Source organism: Electrona antarctica (genome assembly GCF_951216825.1).
Source record: "Electrona antarctica genome assembly, chromosome: 16".
In the NCBI taxonomy this organism is placed as follows: Eukaryota; Metazoa; Chordata; class Actinopteri; order Myctophiformes; family Myctophidae; genus Electrona; species Electrona antarctica.
Genome location: NC_136797.1, coordinates 3,557,702 through 3,579,165, shown reverse-complemented (window position 1 = coordinate 3,579,165; position 21,464 = coordinate 3,557,702). Strand labels below are relative to the sequence as shown.

Sequence of the window (21,464 nt, the reverse complement as noted above, 5' to 3'; positions counted from 1 at the left end):
AACCTAGCGCCGCACAGCCCTGTCCTCCAACCTCAATCTGCCCTGCATTACACCGCCTCACGGAACCTAGCGCCGCACAGCCCTGTCCTCCTCCCTCAATCTGCCCCGCATTACACCGCCTCACGGAACCTAGCGCCGCACAGCCCTGTCCTCCAACCTCAATCTGCCCTGCATTACACCGCCTCACGGAACCTAGCGCCACACAGCCCTGTCCTCCAACCTCAATCTGCCCTGCATTACACCGCCTCACGGAACCTAGCGCCGCACAGCCCTGTCCTCCAACCTCAATCTGCCCTGCATTACACCGCCTCACGGAACCTAGCGCCGCACAGCCCTGTCCTCCAACCTCAATCTGCCCTGCATTACACCGCCTCACGGAACCTAGCGCCGCACAGCCCTGTCCTCCAACCTCAATCTGCCCTGCATTACACCGCCTCACGGAACCTAGCGCCACACAGCCCTGTCCTCCAACCTCAATCTGCCCTGCATTACACCGCCTCACGGAACCTAGCGCCGCACAGCCCTGTCCTCCAACCTCAATCTGCCCTGCATTACACCGCCTCACGGAACCTAGCGCCGCACAGCCCTGTCCTCCAACCTCAATCTGCCCTGCATTACACCGCCTCACGGAACCTACGGAACTGCAAAGAGACAATGATCTAGGAGGGGGGGGGGGGGGACCTCTAGTGTTATGATCATGCACAATTTACAACTCTTCATTCAGAGCGACTTACAGTAAGCACGGACAACACACGGTAATACATAACAAATTGTCATCAAGAATCAGCTAAGAACCTAACATCCGTCTAACTGTGCACATTATTACTACAAACAAATGGAACCAAACGGACCCTAACGGCCAGGTCCATTTGTACACTCTCAGAGTTAAATTAACATGTCGATATGAAATCAGGGAATCATAGCTTCAAATTGACATATTGGTTGTTCAGTTTGACCCACCAGTTTTGGAGATATGGCTTATAGAGTAATGTCTTGCAGAGAAACAGCGAGTTGAGAAAACAGCGTTGAAAGGTTCACTTCTGTGGACTCTAACATTACACCTAGCTACATGTTTAAGCATTTATTTCATATTTACATGTCTTCTGTGGTCTCTAACATTACACCTAGCTACAGTACATGTTTAAGCATTTATTTCATATTTACATGTCTTCTGTGGTCTCTAACATTACACCTGGCTTATGGCCAGTGCTGTAATTGACGTAATGAATCATTAAGCATTTATTTCATATTTACATGTCTTCTGTGGTCTCTAACATTACACCTAGCTACATGTTTAAGCATTTATTTCATATTTACATGTCTTCTGTGGTCTCTAACATTACACCTAGCCACATGTTTAAGCATTTATTTCATACTTACATGTCTTCTGTGGTCTCTAACATTACACCTAGCTACATGTTTAAGCATTTATTTCATATTTACATGTCTTCTGTGGTCTCTAACATTACACCTATAGCTACATGTTTAAGCATTTATTTCATATTTACATGTCTTCTGTGGTCTCTAACATTACACCTATAGCTACATGTTGTATTATTAACAGGAACGCGGAGGAGAAGGCCAAGAAGGCCATCACGGACGCAGCCATGATGGCCGAGGAGCTGAAGAAGGAGCAGGCAAGTTATTAGACCGTTATCTTAAACTTTATAGCTGTTGGAACAATGAAACATGTAACAGCAACTATTGTACCGTTGGGGGAGCAGGACACGTCGGCCCACCTGGAGCGCATGAAGAAGAACATGGAGCAGACCATCAAGGACCTGCAGCACCGTCTGGACGAGGCCGAGAACATCGCCATGAAGGGAGGCAAGAAGCAGCTGCAGAAGCTGGAGGCCAGGGTGAGTTACAGCACTGAGCCACCAGGGGGCGCACTTTACCAAGTATTATGACCAAGAAGCTGGAGGCCAGGGTGAGAGAGAGAGACAGAGAGAGAGCTGCTGTTACGGCACTGAGCCACCAGGGGGCACACTTTACCAAGTACTATGACCAAGAAGAAGGAGGCCAGGGTGAGAGAGAGAGAGAGAGAGAGAGATAATTTACAATTTAGGCATTTAACAGACGCTCTTAATCCAGAGCGACTTACATTAAGCAAGAACAAAAAAGCATGGGAATACATCACATATATAAAATGCATTTATCATGAAACATGCGTAAGCTAAGAACGTAACTAGAACATCTCTATATAATGACACTATACATATAAACTATACATATATACTATACTGCTGTACATATGCACTATGAAGTGCTATGACTACATACAATGCAATTATTGTGCTGTCTACATGACATGCTATAAGTCTGTTTCAAATGCTATCTAAGTCTAAAAAGTGCTGTCTAAGGGGCTAGGGTAAGTGCTACGGGCCATGATGGAGTCTGAAAAGGTGGGTTTTTAGACTACGGCGGAAGATCGGGAGTGATGCTGCAGTTCTGACTGCAACGGGAAGTGCATTCCACAGTTTTGGGGCCAGAAGGGAGAAGAGTTTGGGGCGTGTGGAGCGTTGTCCCGGCGTTTTTAGTGAGGGTACTCCCAGCTTCCCTGCGTTGGCTGATCTGAGTGCGTGGGAGGGTTTGTAGGGTTCAATCATGCTTGCAAGATATGGGGGAGCCATACCTTTGGTTGCTTTAAATGCCAGCAGAGTTTTGTATTCTGTGCGGGCAGCGACCGGGAGCCAGTGCAGGGAGCGGAGCAGGGGGGAGACATGTGAGAATTTTGGCTGGTTGAAGACCAAGCGAGCTGTGGCATTTTGGATCAGCGAGAGCTGCTGTTACAGCACTGAGCCACCAGGGGGCGCACTTTACCCATGCAGACTCTTCTCCCTTTCATCACATTGGTTTTTGGACATGCACATTTTGATTTTGTTTCAGTCATAGTCTTTTGAATAAACTTTCATTTAGTTTTAGTCACAAAAAACTGTGATCTGCAATTTACCCGATCTGGAGAAATCACTAATTTAAGTGGTGTGGAATCTCTCCTTAAACAGGTCTGTGGATTATAACCTTATTTTCCTTAATATAGCATGAAGTGAGTCGCGATATCCAGGCAAAGTCCTTCTTTATTCAATCAAGGCAGCTCCCATAGTTACATCAAGTTACACGCATCAAGTCATCTTTCCATCAATTCCATACATCATTCTCAGGCCAGGCCAAGCCTGTCCTATCCGTTCTCCCACTCCAACCAACCAACCAACCAACCAACCTCCCAACTCTTCTGTGTCTCATCTCTTTATACCAAAATAACATGCAGTGGGTGTCACCTTTGTGTGTGTGTGTGTGTGTGTGTGTGTGTGTGTGTGTGTAAGGAAGTCAAAGGACCCCCACCTGTGACAGGCACTATAATAATAGAATGCCTAGAGTCAAACTGTAGCCTCCTATCATAAAGATTGGCCCAGGTCAACCAGGAAGCCCCAGGTGGTCTTCCTGAATAGCCTAGGTATTTTTACAGCTGCCGTAAGCCAAGACCTGTGTTCGCTGACCCTAAAGATCAGATCACAGATCACTTCCCAAGAATTATCTTGAGAAGTAGTCAACTGAACCCTACCATTTGGAATGACTGTCTTTCACCCCCGAGAGTGGCTTCCTGCCTGTGACTTCAGTTGATATGCAAATAGACTTCAGTTTAAGGCACGTTGTTAAGACACTGGAGAAATGGCTTACAGAAGTTATATGTACAATTGTGACTAACCATGTAGTTATGCATATATTATGATTCATAATACACCACAGTGGTATAACAGTCAATCAAATATATAGTAGGCTATAATATTGTTTTGCATCTTTGTGGAAGGCCTAAACATTCTCCCCTTCCTTTCCACACACAGAGGAACAGTTTTGACGTGGATTTTACCCCATTTTGGGCGGGAACCCCTTTTGGTGTTTTAAACATTATGTTATAATTTAGCTATTGAAAAATAGCAGATCTACAAGCTCGTAGCGCGCCACCGAGTGGCGCGCTACGAGCTTGTAGGTCTGCTATTTTTTAAAAATCGTGAAAATGTGCCTCAAATTTGGAATATATTTTTTCAGAACAAACGTTTTTTGCTTCTGGGGAGGTCCCTGGAACAACATATTTTCAGATGGGGGTCGGAGGCCAATTACAGATCATTTCTGGGGTCCTTGACATGAAATATTGAGTGATATAGGCCTAGAAACATAGGTATTTCAGAAAACTGTCAGGATTTAGAAGACATTTTTTTCAGGCCTAAAATAACAATAATTTGGGAAATATTCTAATTTGTCCCTTACGCATAACAAGATTTGTTTCGACCGATCGTGAGGGGGAAAAAATCAGTGAACAGGATCGGTCCAAACACCCCCCCCCCCAGCTCCAGTGGTATGCTGTGCCATTTAGGATTCATAATTATACTATAGTGTGATCTCTTACATTTTACATTTTACTAATTTTTACATTTTCCTTTTTTTTTTAGGTAAGGGAGCTGGAGGTGGAAGTGGAATCGGAGCAAAGAAAGTCTTGCGATTCTGTGAAAGGAGTTCGCAAGTACGAGAGACGCATCAAGGAGCTCACCTATCAGGTACGAGAGACGCATCAAGGAGCTCACCTATCAGGTACGAGAGACGCATCAAGGAGCTCACCTATCAGGTACGAGAGACGCATCAAGGAGCTCACCTATCAGGTACGAGAGACGCATCAAGGAGCTCACCTATCAGGTACGAGAGACGCATCAAGGAGCTCACCTATCAGGTACGAGAGACGCATCAAGGAGCTCACCTATCAGGTACGAGAGACGCATCAAGGAGCTCACCTATCAGGTACGATGCTTGGATAATGAGCGCAGATTTAGCTTCGACCCATTAGGACCTGGAACACATCTGTGTCACCTTTTAACCACTTTTTAACCATCATTTGAAACTTTAGCTGTTGAATAATAGCAGATAGCCTCCCAGCACAGAGTACCGTGCTACGAGCGAGTAGATCTGCTATTCTTTTTTTTTTAAATCGTGAAAACAGTCAACAGTGAACAAACAAGCTGGAACAAAACTATTTTTAGATAGGGGTCCACGGCCAAATACATCTGGGTGTCCTTGACATTAAAAGGTTTTAACCCATTTTGGGCGGGAACCCCTTTTGGTGTTAGAATTATGTTATGCTTTAGCTATTGAAAGATAGCAGATCTACAAGCTCATAGCGCGCCACCGAGTGGCGCGCTACAATCTTGTAGATCTGCTATTTTTGAAAAATCGAAGAACGACTGACATAGAAACATAGATTTTTCAGAAAATTGTCAGGATGTAGAAGACATTTTTAGAATCTGATCTCAGGTCAAAACGTTTGAAGGAAAAGAAAAGACAATTGTAGAATCAGGGCCTCGACTCAGGTCTTAGTGGGTTGCGGGTTAACGTGTAGCCGAGGTTAAAAAACAATGACCATGTTGAAACAATGCCTCCACACAGACGGAGGAGGATCGGAAGAACCTGAGCCGTCTGCAGGACCTGGTGGACAAACTGCAGCTGAAGGTCAAGTCCTACAAGAGAACTGCAGAGGAGGCTGTGAGTATATCTGATATAGAGAACTACAGAGATGGCTGTTAGTATCAGATCTGATATAGAGAACTACAGAGATGGCTGTTAGTATCAGATCTGATATAGAAAACTACAGAGATGGCTGTGAGTATCAGATCTGATATAGAGAACTACAGAGATGGCTGTTAGTATCAGATCTGATATAGAGAACTACAGAGATGGCTGTTAGTATTAGATATATAGAGAACTACAGAGATGGCTGTTAGTATTAGATCTAATATAGAGAACTACAGAGATGGATGTTAGTATTAGATCTGATATAGAGAACTACAGAGATGGCTGTGAGTATTAGATCTGATATAGAGAACTACAGAGATGGATGTTAGTATCAGATCTGATATAGAGAAGTAAGAGAACTACAGAGATGGCTGTTAGTATTAGATCTATAGAGAACTACAGAGATGGCTGTTAGTATTAGATCTAATATAGAGAACTACAAAGATGGATGTTAGTATCAGATCTGATATAGAGAACTACAGAGATGGCTGTTAGTATTAGATCTATAGAGAACTACAGAGATGGCTGTTAGTATCAGATCTGATATAGAGAACTAAACAGATGGCTGTTAGTATCAGATCTGATATAGAGAACTACAGAGATGGCTGTTAGTATCAGATCTGATATAGAGAACTACAGAGATGGCTGTGAGTATTAGATCTGATATAGAGAACTACAGAGATGGCTGTTAGTATTAGATCTGATATAGAGAACTACAGAGATGGCTGTTAGTATTAGATCTGATATAGAGAACTACAGAGATGGCTGTTAGTATCAGATCTGATATAGAGAACTACAGAGATGGATGTTAGTATTAGATCTATAGAGAACTACAGAGATGGCTGTTAGTATTAGATCTATAGAGAACTACAGAGATGGCTGTTAGTTTTAGATCTGATATAGAGAACTACAGAGATGGATGTTAGTATTAGATCTATAGAGAACTACATAGATGGCTGAGAGTATTAGATCTATAGAGAACTACAGAGATGGCTGTTAGTATTAGATCTATAGAGAACTACAGAGATGGCTGTGAGTATCAGATCTGATATAGAGAACTACAGAGATGGCTGTTAGTATCAGATCTAACATAGAGAACTACAGAGATGGCTGTTAGTATCAGATCTGATATAGAGAACTACAGAGATGGCTGTTAGTATCAGATCTAATATAGAGAACTACAGAGATGGCTGTTAGTATCAGATCTGATATAGAGAACTACAGAGATGGCTGTTAGTGAGACGCTGTCTCATTTGGGGGCATGAAATATGTAGTCCCCGTGTGTCCTATGAAGGTACTGACAGACTCTAGAGGCGGGTTCAAGGCATACACAGTGCTGCCTTGATCCCGCCTCTAGCTGCCGCTGATTGGCCAGGCCATTTTGTGGCCGGAGCATCAAGTCTGCCTGAGAGTTCCCAGATGGGAGCAGGAGGGGGGGAACCCAGTGTACTCTCTGCTGCCCCATCTGGCGGAGTCAGGTTAGACAGACCCGCCCACCTCAGACATCAGCAGCATTATGAAAATCACATAAACAGTTTTTTTCCCCTCATAATTCCCCCAGAGTTAGTGTCGAAGTGTCCTTGAGCAAGACTCTGAACCCCTAATCGCTCCCGATGTGCAGGTTGTGCATTGTTTCCTCTGCCCATCGGTGTATGAATGGGTGAATCTTGAATAATCACCCCACATTGTTATGCTCGTCATCTCAGGAGGAAAACGCCAACAGCAGTCAGGGCAAGATCCGTAAGCTGCAGCATGAGCTGGACGAGGCAGAAGAACGTGCCGACATCGCCGAGTCTCAGGTTAACAAGATGAGAGCCAAGAGCCGCGACTCGGGCAAGGTGAGCGTCTAGTGGTGCCAGGTCCATGAAAAAGCCCCCAAAGAAGCCACTATGGGCCATGCGTGCACACGCACGCACGCACACACACGCACGCACGCACACACACACACACACACACACACACACACACACACACACACACACACATACCCCCCCCTACCGATATGGACAGAAAAACAAGCCCAGAGTCCCTTATAATAAGCAGACATGGCAACACTGGTGACAAACATCCTTATTGACCATTTCCAAAATCAGACAAAGCAGATGTTGAGTGAAATCTCCATTGTAATAATTCCTAATCTAATCTTCTCTTCTCTTCTCTCACAGAAAGGTAAAGCAGACGAGGAGTGAGAGGCTCCGTGGAAGGATCGCTCTGACCACATTCTGTTCCTCTCTATGCAACATATGAGAAATGAAGAAGACAGCGACCTGAAAAGTGTGCTAGTGAAATTATTTTTTCCTCTATGCAACATAGAAGATACAATGAATAAAGCAATCTAAAAGCATTCTGTTTGCTCCGAGCGTGTCCTCTTTGCCTGTACAGTACCGTTTATGATGTACAGTAAGGTTAACAATGTTACACTTGAGTCTATAGCAGGGTATCATCGCCACCGGCTCTGCCAGTGGGCCTAATGAGGCCAACTCCTCTCACCTGTGCAATTTCCAGCCTCTGCCTCAGCCAATTCATTGCCATGGCAACCCCACACCTGCCAATTGATTACTTAACCAGTCCACTTTTCACAGTCAGTTTGCACTCTTAGGACACAGGCAGACAGACAGTTAAAATGGCTGCTATGACAACGGGTATTATTAGGTTCCCAAGTTGCATCGTTCCCAAGTACTGTAGGCCGGTGACCGACGGGCACGTATAGTCTAGTGCAGGGGTGCCCACACATTTATGACGTGAGATCTACTTTCAAAATGACCAGCTCAACAAGATCTACCCACTTACTCCACAGTATATAACTTTGTAATGCTACTGACGTTTGTGCACAACAATCTTGAAAACAAAGTAATACATTGTGGGTTTGAGCTGACAGGCCCTTCTAAATGTCAATCAAGTCACCTTAATTCAAGTGGCAAAATTTAAATTAAATATATTTTTTAGGGGCATGTAATGTGATCTACCTGCACAGCCCTTGTGATCTACTGGTAGATCGCGATCTACCTTTTGGGCACCCCTGGTCTAGTGTATATATATATATATATATATATATATATATATATATATATATATATATATATATATATACACACACACACACACACACACACACACACACACACACACACACACACACACACACACACACACACACACACACACACACACACACACACACACACACACACACACACACACACACACACACACACACACACACACACACACACACAGGTATATATATTCTTTTTTTTTTACTTGACAAAACAACAATGTTCCACACCTCAATGCAACTACTCGCAGCTCCGTGCACCAAAACAGTTCTAAGGCCAGTCCACAGTAATAGTTTCTATGTGTGCAGCACCTGATTATCCCTCTGTGGTGCCTGGAGCTGTAATGGCAGCTTTTGATATTACTATTAGTAAGTAAACAACATCAGGAAGAAGCAGGACTCAACCATCAGGATTCGAACTCTATTCTTTTATTGTATATGTCATCACACCAGAGAGAGACTAGTGTCTCCCTCCAGAGCTTCCCCCAGCACTCCCCCACACACATGTCACACACATATGTTATACTTTCAGAGTTTCAGGGTGTAACAAGAGATGGTCATTCCTTAAATGGACTCTATTCTATAGTTAACTCACACAGTTTGAAATAGGTTTACATGAGTCAGCAGTTGTCAGTGAGGAATAGGTGGTAATTAGAGTGTTAAGTATCACCCACTGGTAGGCTTCATTACATTTATCAATACCATAATGTTTATATGCATTTTCGCCGCCACAGAGCTACTACACCTCCGGTGTCAGGGTCGGAGTTCACTTCTTTTTTTCTTTTTTTTTTACACCAAATAGATCTGCTATTTGGGGAAATGTTCCCCCCAGAATAGTCATGCATGGGGTTCAGGAGGATAATTCATATTTCCATTATTCAGAGATTATTCTATGTAATGTACTGTATGTAACATGTAATAAATTAAAATTAGCCATCCGTTTCATTTTAATAGCACAGTAAAGTGTACAGGATGCTAGTGTCATTCTCCTGGCTGCTATTTTCTGGCTCACCCTTGGTAATCCCTCATACAGTCTTGTTAGTAACATGTACAGTCTTGCTGATGTTAAGTACTGCAAACTGCACGCAGCATTCTGGTGTAGCACCCGTCAAGGGACTTCTGCAGGGTTGGCTTCAGGGTCCAGCATTCACTGCCGTATAGGAGAATAGACTCCACTGTTGCGTAGAAGAAGCTGAGTTTGATTTATGTCTACTGATACCATGTGGCTTTTTCTGTCTCTTGAGGAGGGAATGTTTTGGCTAGAGAACCTCAGCTCTTGTGGCATCGCTCCGTGTGAATGATAACCAGCTGTTGTCTTACTTCACTCTGAGCCTGGAGGGACATATTGCGACAGATTGCATACGTGTCAGTCTCTGGTGACTGACGTGTCAGTGTCCCGGTCCTGGAGTTAATTAAACATCTCTGCCTTCGCAGATATTTTGTTCACTCACACAAACAAATGGAAGAATGCACAAAATACATTTGGGACTACGTCGTTTGTTAACCACTTTTTCTGGGTCCTATTTTAGCCTTCATCGTGTGGTGGTGCCGTGTGAAAATTGACGATTTATGAGCTCAAAACACATCACAATACGATGTGTTGTGAGCTCGTACAACTTCTATATACTTGCTATTTCTGCATTACAACTTGAAATGTTTTGACTTATTCTAAATATAATTCACCATGGCCTGAATATGGATGCCGTTTAGGTGATATGGAAATACAAAATACTACATTATAGGCCTATAGGGCTCTATCTTATCCCTGAACATATTTTGTCATTTTTTACTATTTTGAAAAACATTTTAAAATAGTTCAACTAACCGATCTACATTGAGACATTGTGAGCTTGTAGATCGGCTATTTGAACTATTTTAAAGGTTGTTTTTTTTTAAATAGTAAAAAATGGTAAAATATGTTTAGGGACTTAGAGAGTTAAGATATAATGTATATACATTCTGTACATGTGCTAAAGCAGTAGTTCCTAAAGTGGGGTCCGGGGACCCCCAGGGGTACTTGAGGGAGTTCCAGGGGGACCCAGCTAGATGATAGTTTGTAACCAAATGGACCCTTATGGGTCTGTAACTCAGAGAGTGTACAAATGGAACCATGACATGAAATGCAGATCAAAGTGCGTTACAGAGCAATGGAGAAGGAAAGAAAAGAAAAGCAAGGCATAAACATAAAAAAATAGTATCAGTATAATGCAATACAGTGAGGACATGAATAACATTAATAATCTATATATTTGTACAGTGTCCAGCGTGTAGAAAAAGTAAGTAAGTAAGGTCGGAGAGGCTTATCGCCGGTATCAGCTGCAGAGAACGCTGTAGGGAGGGGGAAAAAAGAGAATCTCACTTATAATAAACCCTTTTTGGTGTTTTAAGCATTATGTTATGCTTTAGCTATTGAAAAATAGCAGATCTACAAGCTCATAGCGCGGCACCGAGTGCCGCGCTACGAGCTTGTAGGTCTGCTATTTTTGAAAAATCGTGAAAATGTGGCTCAAAACCTTGAATATATATTCTTTCAGAGCAAACGTTTTTAACCCTGGAACAACATATTTTCAGATGGGGGGTCTGCGGGGGGTCAGATGGGGGGTCTGATGGGGGGCCTGATGGGGGGTCTGATGGGGGGTCTGATGGGGGGTCTGATGGGGGGTCTGATGGGGGGCCTGATGGGGGGCCTGATGGGGGGTCTGATGGGGGGTCTGCGGCCAAATACAAATAATTCTGGGGGTCCTTGACGTGAAAAAGGTTAAAGGACAACTTTCGTTTCTTTCAACCAAGGTTCATGTTTTAGGTTGTTATGAGAGAAAGTAAAAGGTGAGTGTTCATTTTTTTAATTTGCTGCTTTCTTTCGTTTTAGGGATTTTAGCTGTTTTTGACAGGGGGGGTGGGGGCATTCGAACATGGGGCAAAATGTGATTTATTTTACAAACTTTATAGCGATTTATTTTTTTATGATTTACTATAAAGAAAAGAAAGAATGATCGTAAATGATCTGGGTTGTATCAGGGTGTGTGGAGGACATCGTAAATGATCTGGGTTGTATCAGGGTGTGTGGAGGACATCGTAAATGATCTGGGTTGTATCAGGGTGTGTGGAGGACATTGTAAATGATCTGGGTTGTATCAGGGTGTGTGGAGGACATCGTAAAAAAACACTGATCCTGCTCATGATTCTCATCAGCTGCTCTGCTGTCAGAAGAACGTACGCCAGCGCACGCACGCACGCACGCACGCACGCACGCACGCCAAAACCTTGTCGTGATTGGTTGAAAAAGACGAGAACGAGATTGGTGTGACTGTGACAAAGAATTAAAGAATGTGACTAGAATAACTGGAGAATGGGTGGATAGTAACACACATTCTGGGCGGGAAGCCCTTTTGGTGTTTTAAGCATTATGTTGTATACGGTACTTTAGCTATTGAAAAATAGCAGATCTACAAGCTCGTAGCGGGGCACTTAGGTCTGCTATTTTTTGGAAAAATCGTGAAAATGTGGCGCAAATCTTTGAATATAATATTCTTTCAGAGCCAACGTTTTTAACTCAAATCTTTGCTTCTGGGGGGGGGGGGGGGGGATGGGGGGGTGTCCCTGGAACAACATAATTTCAGATGGGGGTCGTCAGCCAATTACATATAATCCCTTTTGGTGTTTTAAGCATTATGTTATGCTTTAGCTATTGAAAAATAGCAGTTCTACAAGCTCATAGCACGGTACCGAGTGCCGCGCTACGAGCTTGTAGGTCTGCTATTTTAGAAAAATCGTGAAAATGTGGCACACACTTGGAATATATATTCTTTCAACGTTTTTAACTCAAAAGTTTGCTTCGGGAGGGTCCCTTAAACACAATATTTTCAGATGGGGGGGGGGGGGGTCTGTGGCCAAATATATATAATTTGTGTGGTCCTTGCTTGACATGAAATATTTTTGAAAACCACTGATATAGAAACATGAGGTTTTTCAGCAAACTGTGATGATTTAGAAGACATTTGTAGAATCTGGTGTCAGTCCTAAAGGGGTTAACCCATTTTGGGCGGGAACCCCTTTTGGTGTTTTAAACATGTTATAATTTAGCTATTGAAAAATAGCAGATCTACGAGCTTGTAGGTCTGCTATTTTTGAAAAATCGAAGAACGACTGACATAGAAACATAGCTTTTTCAGAAAACTGTCAGGATGTAGAAGACATTTTTAGATCTCAGTCCTAAATGCGTTAATGTTACAGTGATGGCAGAAGTTGAACACATGCGGAACACATGGCGAGAAAACCACAAACACATTTAGTGTATTCCTAATCACCAGTGTCTTCATTCTGAAACTATGAAGAAATCACAACACTGTCAATGTGAGAAAGCGTGCTGTTTTTGTTCAGAGATGCTGTGTGTGTTTGTTTGTGTGTGTGTGTGTGTGTGTGTGTGTGTGTGTGTGTGTGTGTGTGTGTGTGTGTGTGTGTGTGTGTGTGTGTGTGTGTTCCCTTAAGGCTCAGTCAACAAGTTGTGACAGACCACCTGTGGTGGTGGTCTGTTTTGAAAGCATTCCTGAGTCATAAAACCTCACAATGTCCATTATATAGCAGGATGAACTCACAGCTGTTGCAAACTGACTGTCTTAAAGAGTCCCTAGGCTTATTTAGTAACTTGCTATCCAAAATGTGACCTCCTATAAGCCGAAGTGTTATGTGTACAATTATGACATATGTTGAGAGGCCTAAGCTATCAAAATATACATCATGTACGGCCAAAGTCACACCCACCCGCCCCAAAAAATGATGAATCCCACACGTAAAGTAGGAACTGTTGGAAATCACGGCACGTTCAAAATATGAACGTAAATTGCTTAGTGAATCGGGCCCATTATTCTAAATTCTTCACAATTACGCATCATTTTTTTAAATGTTCAGCTCAGCTTGTAATGAACCAAATATAAAATAGGTTTAAATGTGTTTAAATTGTTCCTCATTTTGCTGAGGACCCTCGAGGACCCCTGGGGGTCCGCAGACCCCACTTTGAGAACCACTGCCATGCAGTCTTACTCCACCTCCCCTAAAAGTGGGCGTTCCGTGAAGGAACCAATCACTTGGCTCTAAACATGCTTCTCCACGCCTCCATCCAATGAGAAACAGGAATACAATATAGCTGTCACTCCCCCCCTGAACGAACCGATCAATATTCAGTGTCTGAACCTCCACTAAATACAGGCTGTCATGCATGTTAGCCTCACAGTCTGGACTTCACCATGAAGACTGCTTTGCTGCTTCTGCTGTTCTGTCTGGCTAAGGCCGATGACATCCGCTGGGAGGTCAAAGCTATGTTCCAGAGGTTTAAGAGCGAACTGGAAGGACAGCATGCAGGTCAGTAACTCAGTATGTTTACCTCTCAAACACCAGTGGGCTCATTTTAACCTCCTTCTTTTGGGACACTTTTTAAAGTTGCTTGATTCAATATATTCAATATTCTTCATTATGTATTTATTTTCAACAGTGGTGGAAAAAGTACTCAATTGTTTTACTTAAGTAAAAGTACCAATGCTGAAATTTAGAACTACTTCGTTACAAGTAAAAGTAAGTAAAAGTACTCATATTGCAGAATGTCCCATTTCACAAGTTCAAACTGTGTACAAAATCTTTTGAAAATAGCAGATCTACAAGCTCACAATGCGTCGCGCTGCGAACTTGCAACGCATTGTGAGCTTGTAGATCAGCTATTTTCAAATGGCCAAAATGTATACAGGGTTGAAGTGGTTAATGTAGTAACTAAAGTTTTCAAATAATTGTACTGAAGTAAAAGTACACATTTTGGCACTGAGATGTAGTGGAGTAGAAGTAAAAGTACTGGAAATTGGAAATACTCAAGTAAAGTACAAATACCTCAAAATTGTACTTAAGTACAGTACTTAAGTAAAAGTACTTAGTTACTTTCCACCACTGATTTTCAAATTACGTTCTAATTTGTTTTTAAATGAAATTAAATGAAAAAAGTAATTGAAAAAACACGGCACCAGAAGCAGGGACGTGACTTTCCAATGAGTCTAACATTCATTAAGGTGCATTCAGACCTGAAGATATACATTTGTTTCCAGTCGTTTCATTGTGGTCGCGCAGGTAAAGCGTTGGTAAAATAAAATCACACATGTGTGAAGTGAGGGGCGCAGCCGTTCGCTTCATTGACTTTGTATGTAATCGCGCTGCTCGAACTATGCAGGTTTGAATGTAGCTTGAGAGGGACAGTTACCAGAAGCAGAGACATGTTTTCACTTCAGTAAATCTAACATGGTTAAAATGGAGTTTGAAGTTACAATGAGTTTATATGGCAGTGTCTGATAAAATGTAGGCCTATATCAAAATGTCTAAATACTCAATCAAGCAACTTCATTGTCTGAGGTGTTCACAAAAGCCTGAGTAGACAATTCAATTCATCAAAACATTTAGAGATGTACAAATAGACACTTCTATATAGTCAAAGAACAGAACAGGAATTCATCGTAAAGGAGGTAAAAAAGGAAAAGAAACATATACAGTGAGGGGAAAAGGGGTGGGTGGTGGTGGGGGGGGGGGGGGGAAATCAGATTTTACTTCAACGTGGAATGTGTCTCAAATGTTTCATCATCTCACCACTGTCATTGGTGTAAAGTAACTAAGTACATTTACTACTGTACTGCGTCTTTTCTACTTTTGGTACTACATTGCAGCATTGACCCTGGAGATGACCCAACTGAAGGCTGACCTGACCCTGGAGATGACCCAACTGAAGGCTGAAGTAAAGAAGCTGAAATGTAAGACAGCAGGAGAGAGAAGTTGAATAAATATTAAATTGTGTATTATTGATATTGTAATCATTACCAGGGATTTAGAGGTAGAAAATCTGAGTAAACCCATCACTACTGCTGATACACAAATCTTAACAAATCTTATTATATACTCTCCTCTAAGAGTAGTAGTAGTAGTAGTAGTAGTAGTAGTAGTATACAGTATTATAAACATTGAAATACTTCACTGAAATACCAGAAAGGTATACTTGAGGATAGGCTAAACAGTGTTGGGAAAGTTCATTTATGAACTAGTTCAGTTCACAGTTCAGACATTTAAAAAGGAACTAGTTCTGTTCATAGTTCCTAATTCAACATTTTGAACTAAAGTTCATGGTTCCAAAAAAGGAACTATTTTTGTTCTTTTTTTTATTATTGCCACAGCCCATAGCCATATAGAAGCCGCCCCGCGTCCGAAACGGTTGAGAAATGACAGAGTTACCATGTGCCGGTGGTTGCACCACCCAGTTCACACGGGTGTGATTTTTTTTTTACATTTTGGGAAAGAAATAGCTCTTTGCAATGTGAAATGCCACCGAATTTAAGGATTGATCCTTTTCCTTGTCTTTATTATGGGCCAATTTGTGAAAGCTACATGCTTTTATTGTGAAGGGTCTCAGTTATTACAGCCTGCAAGCTCACAGCCTCACAGCCACAGCCTACAAAATAGTTGTAGATCAACTATTTTCAGCATGGAACACGTGTACGACGAAGAATAAATCAGGCATCACTGTGCTTCTGTGGAGGGAGGGAGATATATTTTGTTGGCCGAACGAGGCGATTATGTATGGACAGTTGAACACGTACGACATACCTCATCGACGCAAAAATAACAAGCAATTGGAATCTATTTTCCGTGGCACATTATAAACACGTTTACTTTACCTCCTCAGTGTTTGGGTCGGGACATGTAGGACTGTATGTGTCTGCTGTCTGCGTGCATATGCACGCTGCGCGCTCCAGTGAAATTGTGCGGCTTGAGAAAGATTAGTTAATTTGTGTTGGATAAGGGCTTATTGGTGGGTTTTCCGCTAGATATTAAGGAGTGGTTAGGGTGTGGTTTAGCGGGGGTTTCGCCTGGAAGGCTCACTCACTTTTGAACGAAGTTGAACGTGAGAAAGTGACGTTCACACACGCCAGAAATGAACGCGTTACAACTGTATGTGTTAGAATTGATTATCAGTACATAAATCCATCAGTAAATGTCCTGTTTGATGTTTTTAGACCAGTGTCCCGTTGGATGGACGAAGTTTGGAGACAGCTGTTACTTCATGTCTACTGAAAAGAAAACATGGCAGCAAAGTAGAGAATACTGTCAGAACAAAGGAGCCGATCTGGTGGTCATCAACAGTAGAGAAGAACAGGTAAGAGTGTGTGTGTGTGTGTGTGTGTGTGTGTGTGTGTGTGTGTGTGTGTGTGTGTGTGTGTGTGTGTGTGTGTGTGTGTGTGTGTGTGTGTGTGTGTGTGTGTGTGTGTCTTGCAAACAAAAAGCATATATAGGGCAGGGTATGAACGAGCATGTGTTTTGCCTTAAAACAGGGGTTGGTGATTTCAAGCACGAGTCATGTAGACTGTACTCAGTCTTTCTTGATTTTAGAGACGCATTTGGGACCCTTTCACATGATGTCATGATCAGGTCACTTGAGGAAATAAAATTACCTCAAGTGTACATCGACGTAGTGAAAGATATTTACTGTGAGTCTTCCATCCAGGTTATCTGTGGAAAACAGCTAACTCCACCTATACCTCTAAAGATAGGGATTAAGACTGGCTGCCCTTGGAGCGCAGTTAATTTTATAATTGCCCTCAACCAGTGGTTAAAGTGGTTATGTCTGTGTGCCCCCTCCCACAGTGTGATTCCACCTAACCCAGTACAGGGCTACACAGATGATGTCCAGTTGGCTTCCAGGGAAGAGAAAGTAATCAAAAACATGCTCGCCAGGACAGATTCATTTCTGGAATGGTCAGGCCTGGAAGTTAAAGACATTAAATGTGCTGTACTGTATGAGAGAAGGAGCGGAGGAAATAGGTGGTACCACTCTAACACGACACATGCCCTGACTTCAGAATAGCCACCAAACCCATACGTGTGTTCTCCCTTCATGAGACATACTACTCCTATCTAGGGCATAAGTTTAACATTGCAGGTGAATGGAAGGAACAAGTTAACATCATCTTGTCCGAGTTCACATCTAGGTTGGACCTTATTGACAGATGCTCTCTACCTTTAACCATGAAGCTAGAGGCCATTAGACCAATAGCACCGTCTAAAGTCCAACACTTCTTCTCCAATGTTCACCTCCAGCAGAAGGTGCTAAGCGAAATTAACAATAAAACAGTGAGCTTAGTACGCAAGTGGTTTGCCCTGAACACACACAGCACCCGTGATATTATTCACCATCCTCAGTGGGGGGGGCGGGCTGGGTGTACCGAATGTGTCATGGATTTATATCAGCATGCGCATATCACATCCATTGAGCATGCTGAATAATGATGATAGAGATGTTAGGGAGCTAGCTAGATCTTCCCTGTTCCTCGATTTGAGGAGACGCAAGGTCCCTTTAGCCAGGGAGCCACCGCCCCACTTCCTTGGGTTCAAAAGGAAACCTAGTGGGAAACTGGACACTCGCTCCCCAGGCTTCGGAGTCTCATCGGATTGGACGGATTTGAACGACCTCTGCGTCCAAGCCGGTGTGTCCCTGGAGTGGGCGCAGCCTGACCCTGAGGCTGTGGAGGTCTCTGAGGACATAATAACTGACCCTCTCACCTCTGTTAGAGCAACAGTGACCTACAGCGGACACACCCACCTGTTGACACCTAAGGGTGCCCGGCGGACCCTGTTGGATATGTTCCAACATCGGCAACAACAACACTGGACTGGACTCAAACTCCAGGGGAAACTGGCTTGCCTTCCCCATGCTGACCATTCTGTTTCCCATTCATTTATAAGGAACACAGCTCTCAATGAGGACATTATCACCTTTACAGTAAAAGCCAGACTACAGATCCTTCCCACCAGACTCAACCTTTCCCTCTGGTTTCCCTCCACCCATGCACCTCATTGCTTGCATCACACCACAGGGCTTGTTACAGAAACCATGTCACACATTCTGAATGGCTGTTATGCCTATAAAGGGCTTTACATAGCACGCCACGACAGAATAGTTGATCTCATAACAAAGGACATATCTAAACATTTTGTGAGAATGTACAAACATTCCTGTGTCAAAACTTCCATGTTTCAACTCTGTACTGAAAATACAGATTTTTGTGCACATCTATCTGCTAACACACCAGATGTTGTTGTGGTCAATGAAGAGAACAGATCAGTTTTCATTCTTGAAATGGCCTGCACCTTTGATTCTAGCTTAGAGGAAGCCTTTATGACCAAAGTCATTAAGTACCAGCCGCTCCTCCAGACCATCATTGAACTAGGCTATAGGTGCAATCTACTTGTGTTTATCTTCGGCAGCCTAGGACACGTACACAGTCTGGTTGTAAGAGGCTTCCAACAACTTGGGATGCCAAAAAAAGCAGCCAAACGGCTCGCGAAATTCTGTGCAATCTCTTCCACTATCGGTAGCCGCCAAATATGGCGAAGAGGCTGTTACTTGTACCCCTGAAGGGTGTGTGGGTATTTGTCCGGGATTTGCTGATTGCACTCTGTACAGCACCTTGTAAATATTTGTGTCCTTGTATTGTATCTCTTATGTGGACATAAATAAATGATTAAAATGTGTGTGTGTGTGTGTGTGTGTGTGTGTGTGTGTGTGTGTGTGTGTGTGTGTGTGTGTGTGTGTGTGTGTGTGTGTATGTGTGTGTATGTGTGTGTGTGTGTGTGTGTGTGTGTGTCCGTGCGTGCGCGTGCGTGCATGCTGTAACCTACTCCATCTAGTTGAGACACACATCTAGTATTGTACAGATTGTACTTCAGTAACCAGCTGCTTGTCTGTCCAGGACTTTGTTGACGGACTCGTTGGCGAAGGCAAGTGGGTGTGGATTGGATTGACCGACAGAGACACAGAAGGAGTGTGGAAGTGGGTGGATGGAACACCACTGACCACAACGTAAGACTTTACCTTCATTATTCTACTGAGGCCGATTCTATAAACACCTTCTAAATACTGACCTAAGTTTTCTGAGAAACTTAAAATAATTATATAGCAGCATCACATTTTTTTATTTTTGTAATACTGTACATACAGTAGTACAGAACCCCAAGAGGGGTTCCCGCCCAGAATGGGTTAAAGAAAACATTTTAACTACATTTATTTTCAGCAAACTACATTTCACATTATTTAATCTTCATATTTATTTCTAAATGGAATCAAAGGCTATAATACAACAGTTACTCTGTATCCGTTGTCTATTTCATTGTCCAGTTCATTTGTACGTAAATATATAATGTAATATAATTTGAAGTCATGATTAAAAAAAACTAAACATTCAGATGAAATCCTTGTTGTGAAGGTATTGTAATGTATTAATGTTTCTACTTCTACAGGTACCCGAAGCCTACTGACTATGGAGGAGGAGACTGTGCCTGGTTGTCTAATGAAGGATGGTACGAGGATCAATGTGGGTCAACACTCTATTGGATTTGTGAAATAGTTTTCTAGAGATATGCATTAACTAGTAATAGTTGTGTATGTGCAGCACCTGATTAACCCTTTGTGGTCCTGGAGCTACCACCCGCCTGTGGGGGGGTGAGGGTGGGGGGTTTCAAATAGACAATGAGCTTGTAGATCTGCTATTTTGGGAAATGTTCCCCACATAATAGTCATGCTGGGGTTCAAGAGGATAATTCATATTTCCATTATTCAGATAAAGGGGAGACTATGTAATGTAACATGTAATCAATGAATAACAGCCATCTGTTCCATTTTAACACCACAGACAGATAGATCAATAAAGTGTTTGTGATGAAACTGGGTTTGGTCCAAATCAGTTTGTTACAGTTAAAGGACCACTTCACCACTTTTCAACCTATCTTCATATAATAGGTCCTCACTAATCATTCTCAAAGATTCTCAAAGATGGCCAGAAATGTGTTTCCGTCAGTGTTGTTTTTGACAGCAAATTTTGATTTTAGTTTTAGTCATAGTCTCTTGAATAGTTTTCATGTAGTTTTAGTCACATTTTAGTCGCACATTTAGTAATGTGTTAGTCTAGTTTTAGTCGACTAAATATAAGATTTTAGTCGACTAGATCTACAGTTGATTTAGTCGAACAAAATGTATTTTGGCAGGCCTTGATGCCGTCGTAATGACGGCATAACTTGCTGAAAATAGCCGATCTACAAGCCCACAACCTCTGAGCTTGTAGATCGTCTATTTTCAGCATGCAACTAATTGTAAAATGACTTATACTGGATCTCTTGTCCACTAGTCCCTTCCTAACATTTTATTTCAGTCAGTATATTTAGTCTTAGTTTTAGTCATATAGTTTTTATTTAGTTTCCATTTAGTTTGTCAGTGGAAAAAGGTAGTCGATTTTTCGTCAAAACTGGTTTGCGTGGATGAACCCCCCCCCCCCCCCCTACACACACACACACACACACACACACACACACACACACACACACACACACACACACACACACACACACACACACACACACACACACACACACACACACACACACAGCTATGTTTATTTGTAAATGCCCTTGTACGTGTGGACAGAGCTTAAAGGACCACTTCACCACTTTTCAACCTATCTTCATATAATTGGTCCTCACTAATGATCATGATAAAATTGCACCATTTTTTCCTACTCAGTCTGTGTCTCATAGGAGGGCTGTGGGCAGTTCAAAAACCTGTCTGTCTCATAGGAGGGCTGTGGGCAGTTCAGAAACCAGTCTGTGTCTCATAGGAGGGCTGTGGGCAGTTCAGAAACCAGTCTGTCTCATAGGAAGGCTGTGGGCAGTTCAGAAACCAGTCTGTGTCTCATAGGAGGGCTGTGGGCAGTTCAGAACCCAGTCTGTGTCTCATAGGAGGGATGTGGGCAGTTCAGAAACCCGTCCACCAGTGAAATCA

At 42.6% G+C, this 21,464-nt stretch overlaps 3 protein-coding genes across 3 annotated transcripts in view; all 3 read left to right on the top strand.

Annotated features, from left to right (window-relative positions):
* LOC306940286 (myosin-7-like) overlaps window positions 1-7,748 on the top strand; it is a gene marked incomplete at both ends in the record, with an annotated part of 74,111 nt that extends 66,363 nt beyond the window's left edge. Inside the window, 6 exons of the mRNA XM_079525308.1 lie at window positions 1,565-1,637; window positions 1,725-1,859; window positions 4,449-4,553; window positions 5,434-5,529; window positions 7,266-7,397; window positions 7,725-7,748. Coding sequence (XP_079381434.1) covers window positions 1,565-1,637; window positions 1,725-1,859; window positions 4,449-4,553; window positions 5,434-5,529; window positions 7,266-7,397; window positions 7,725-7,748 — 565 coding nt within the window. The remainder of the gene's footprint in view (window positions 1-1,564; window positions 1,638-1,724; window positions 1,860-4,448; window positions 4,554-5,433; window positions 5,530-7,265; window positions 7,398-7,724) is intronic.
* LOC306939895 (uncharacterized protein) overlaps window positions 1-21,464 on the top strand; it is a 355,389-nt gene that overhangs the window by 99,849 nt on the left and 234,076 nt on the right. The window lies entirely within an intron of this gene.
* Window positions 13,858-21,464, top strand: part of LOC306940285 (CD209 antigen-like protein A) — a gene marked incomplete at its 5' end in the record, with an annotated part of 342,118 nt that continues 334,511 nt past the window's right edge. Inside the window, 3 exons of the mRNA XM_079525307.1 lie at window positions 13,858-13,972; window positions 15,310-15,393; window positions 16,651-16,790. Coding sequence (XP_079381433.1) covers window positions 13,858-13,972; window positions 15,310-15,393; window positions 16,651-16,790 — 339 coding nt within the window. The remainder of the gene's footprint in view (window positions 13,973-15,309; window positions 15,394-16,650; window positions 16,791-21,464) is intronic.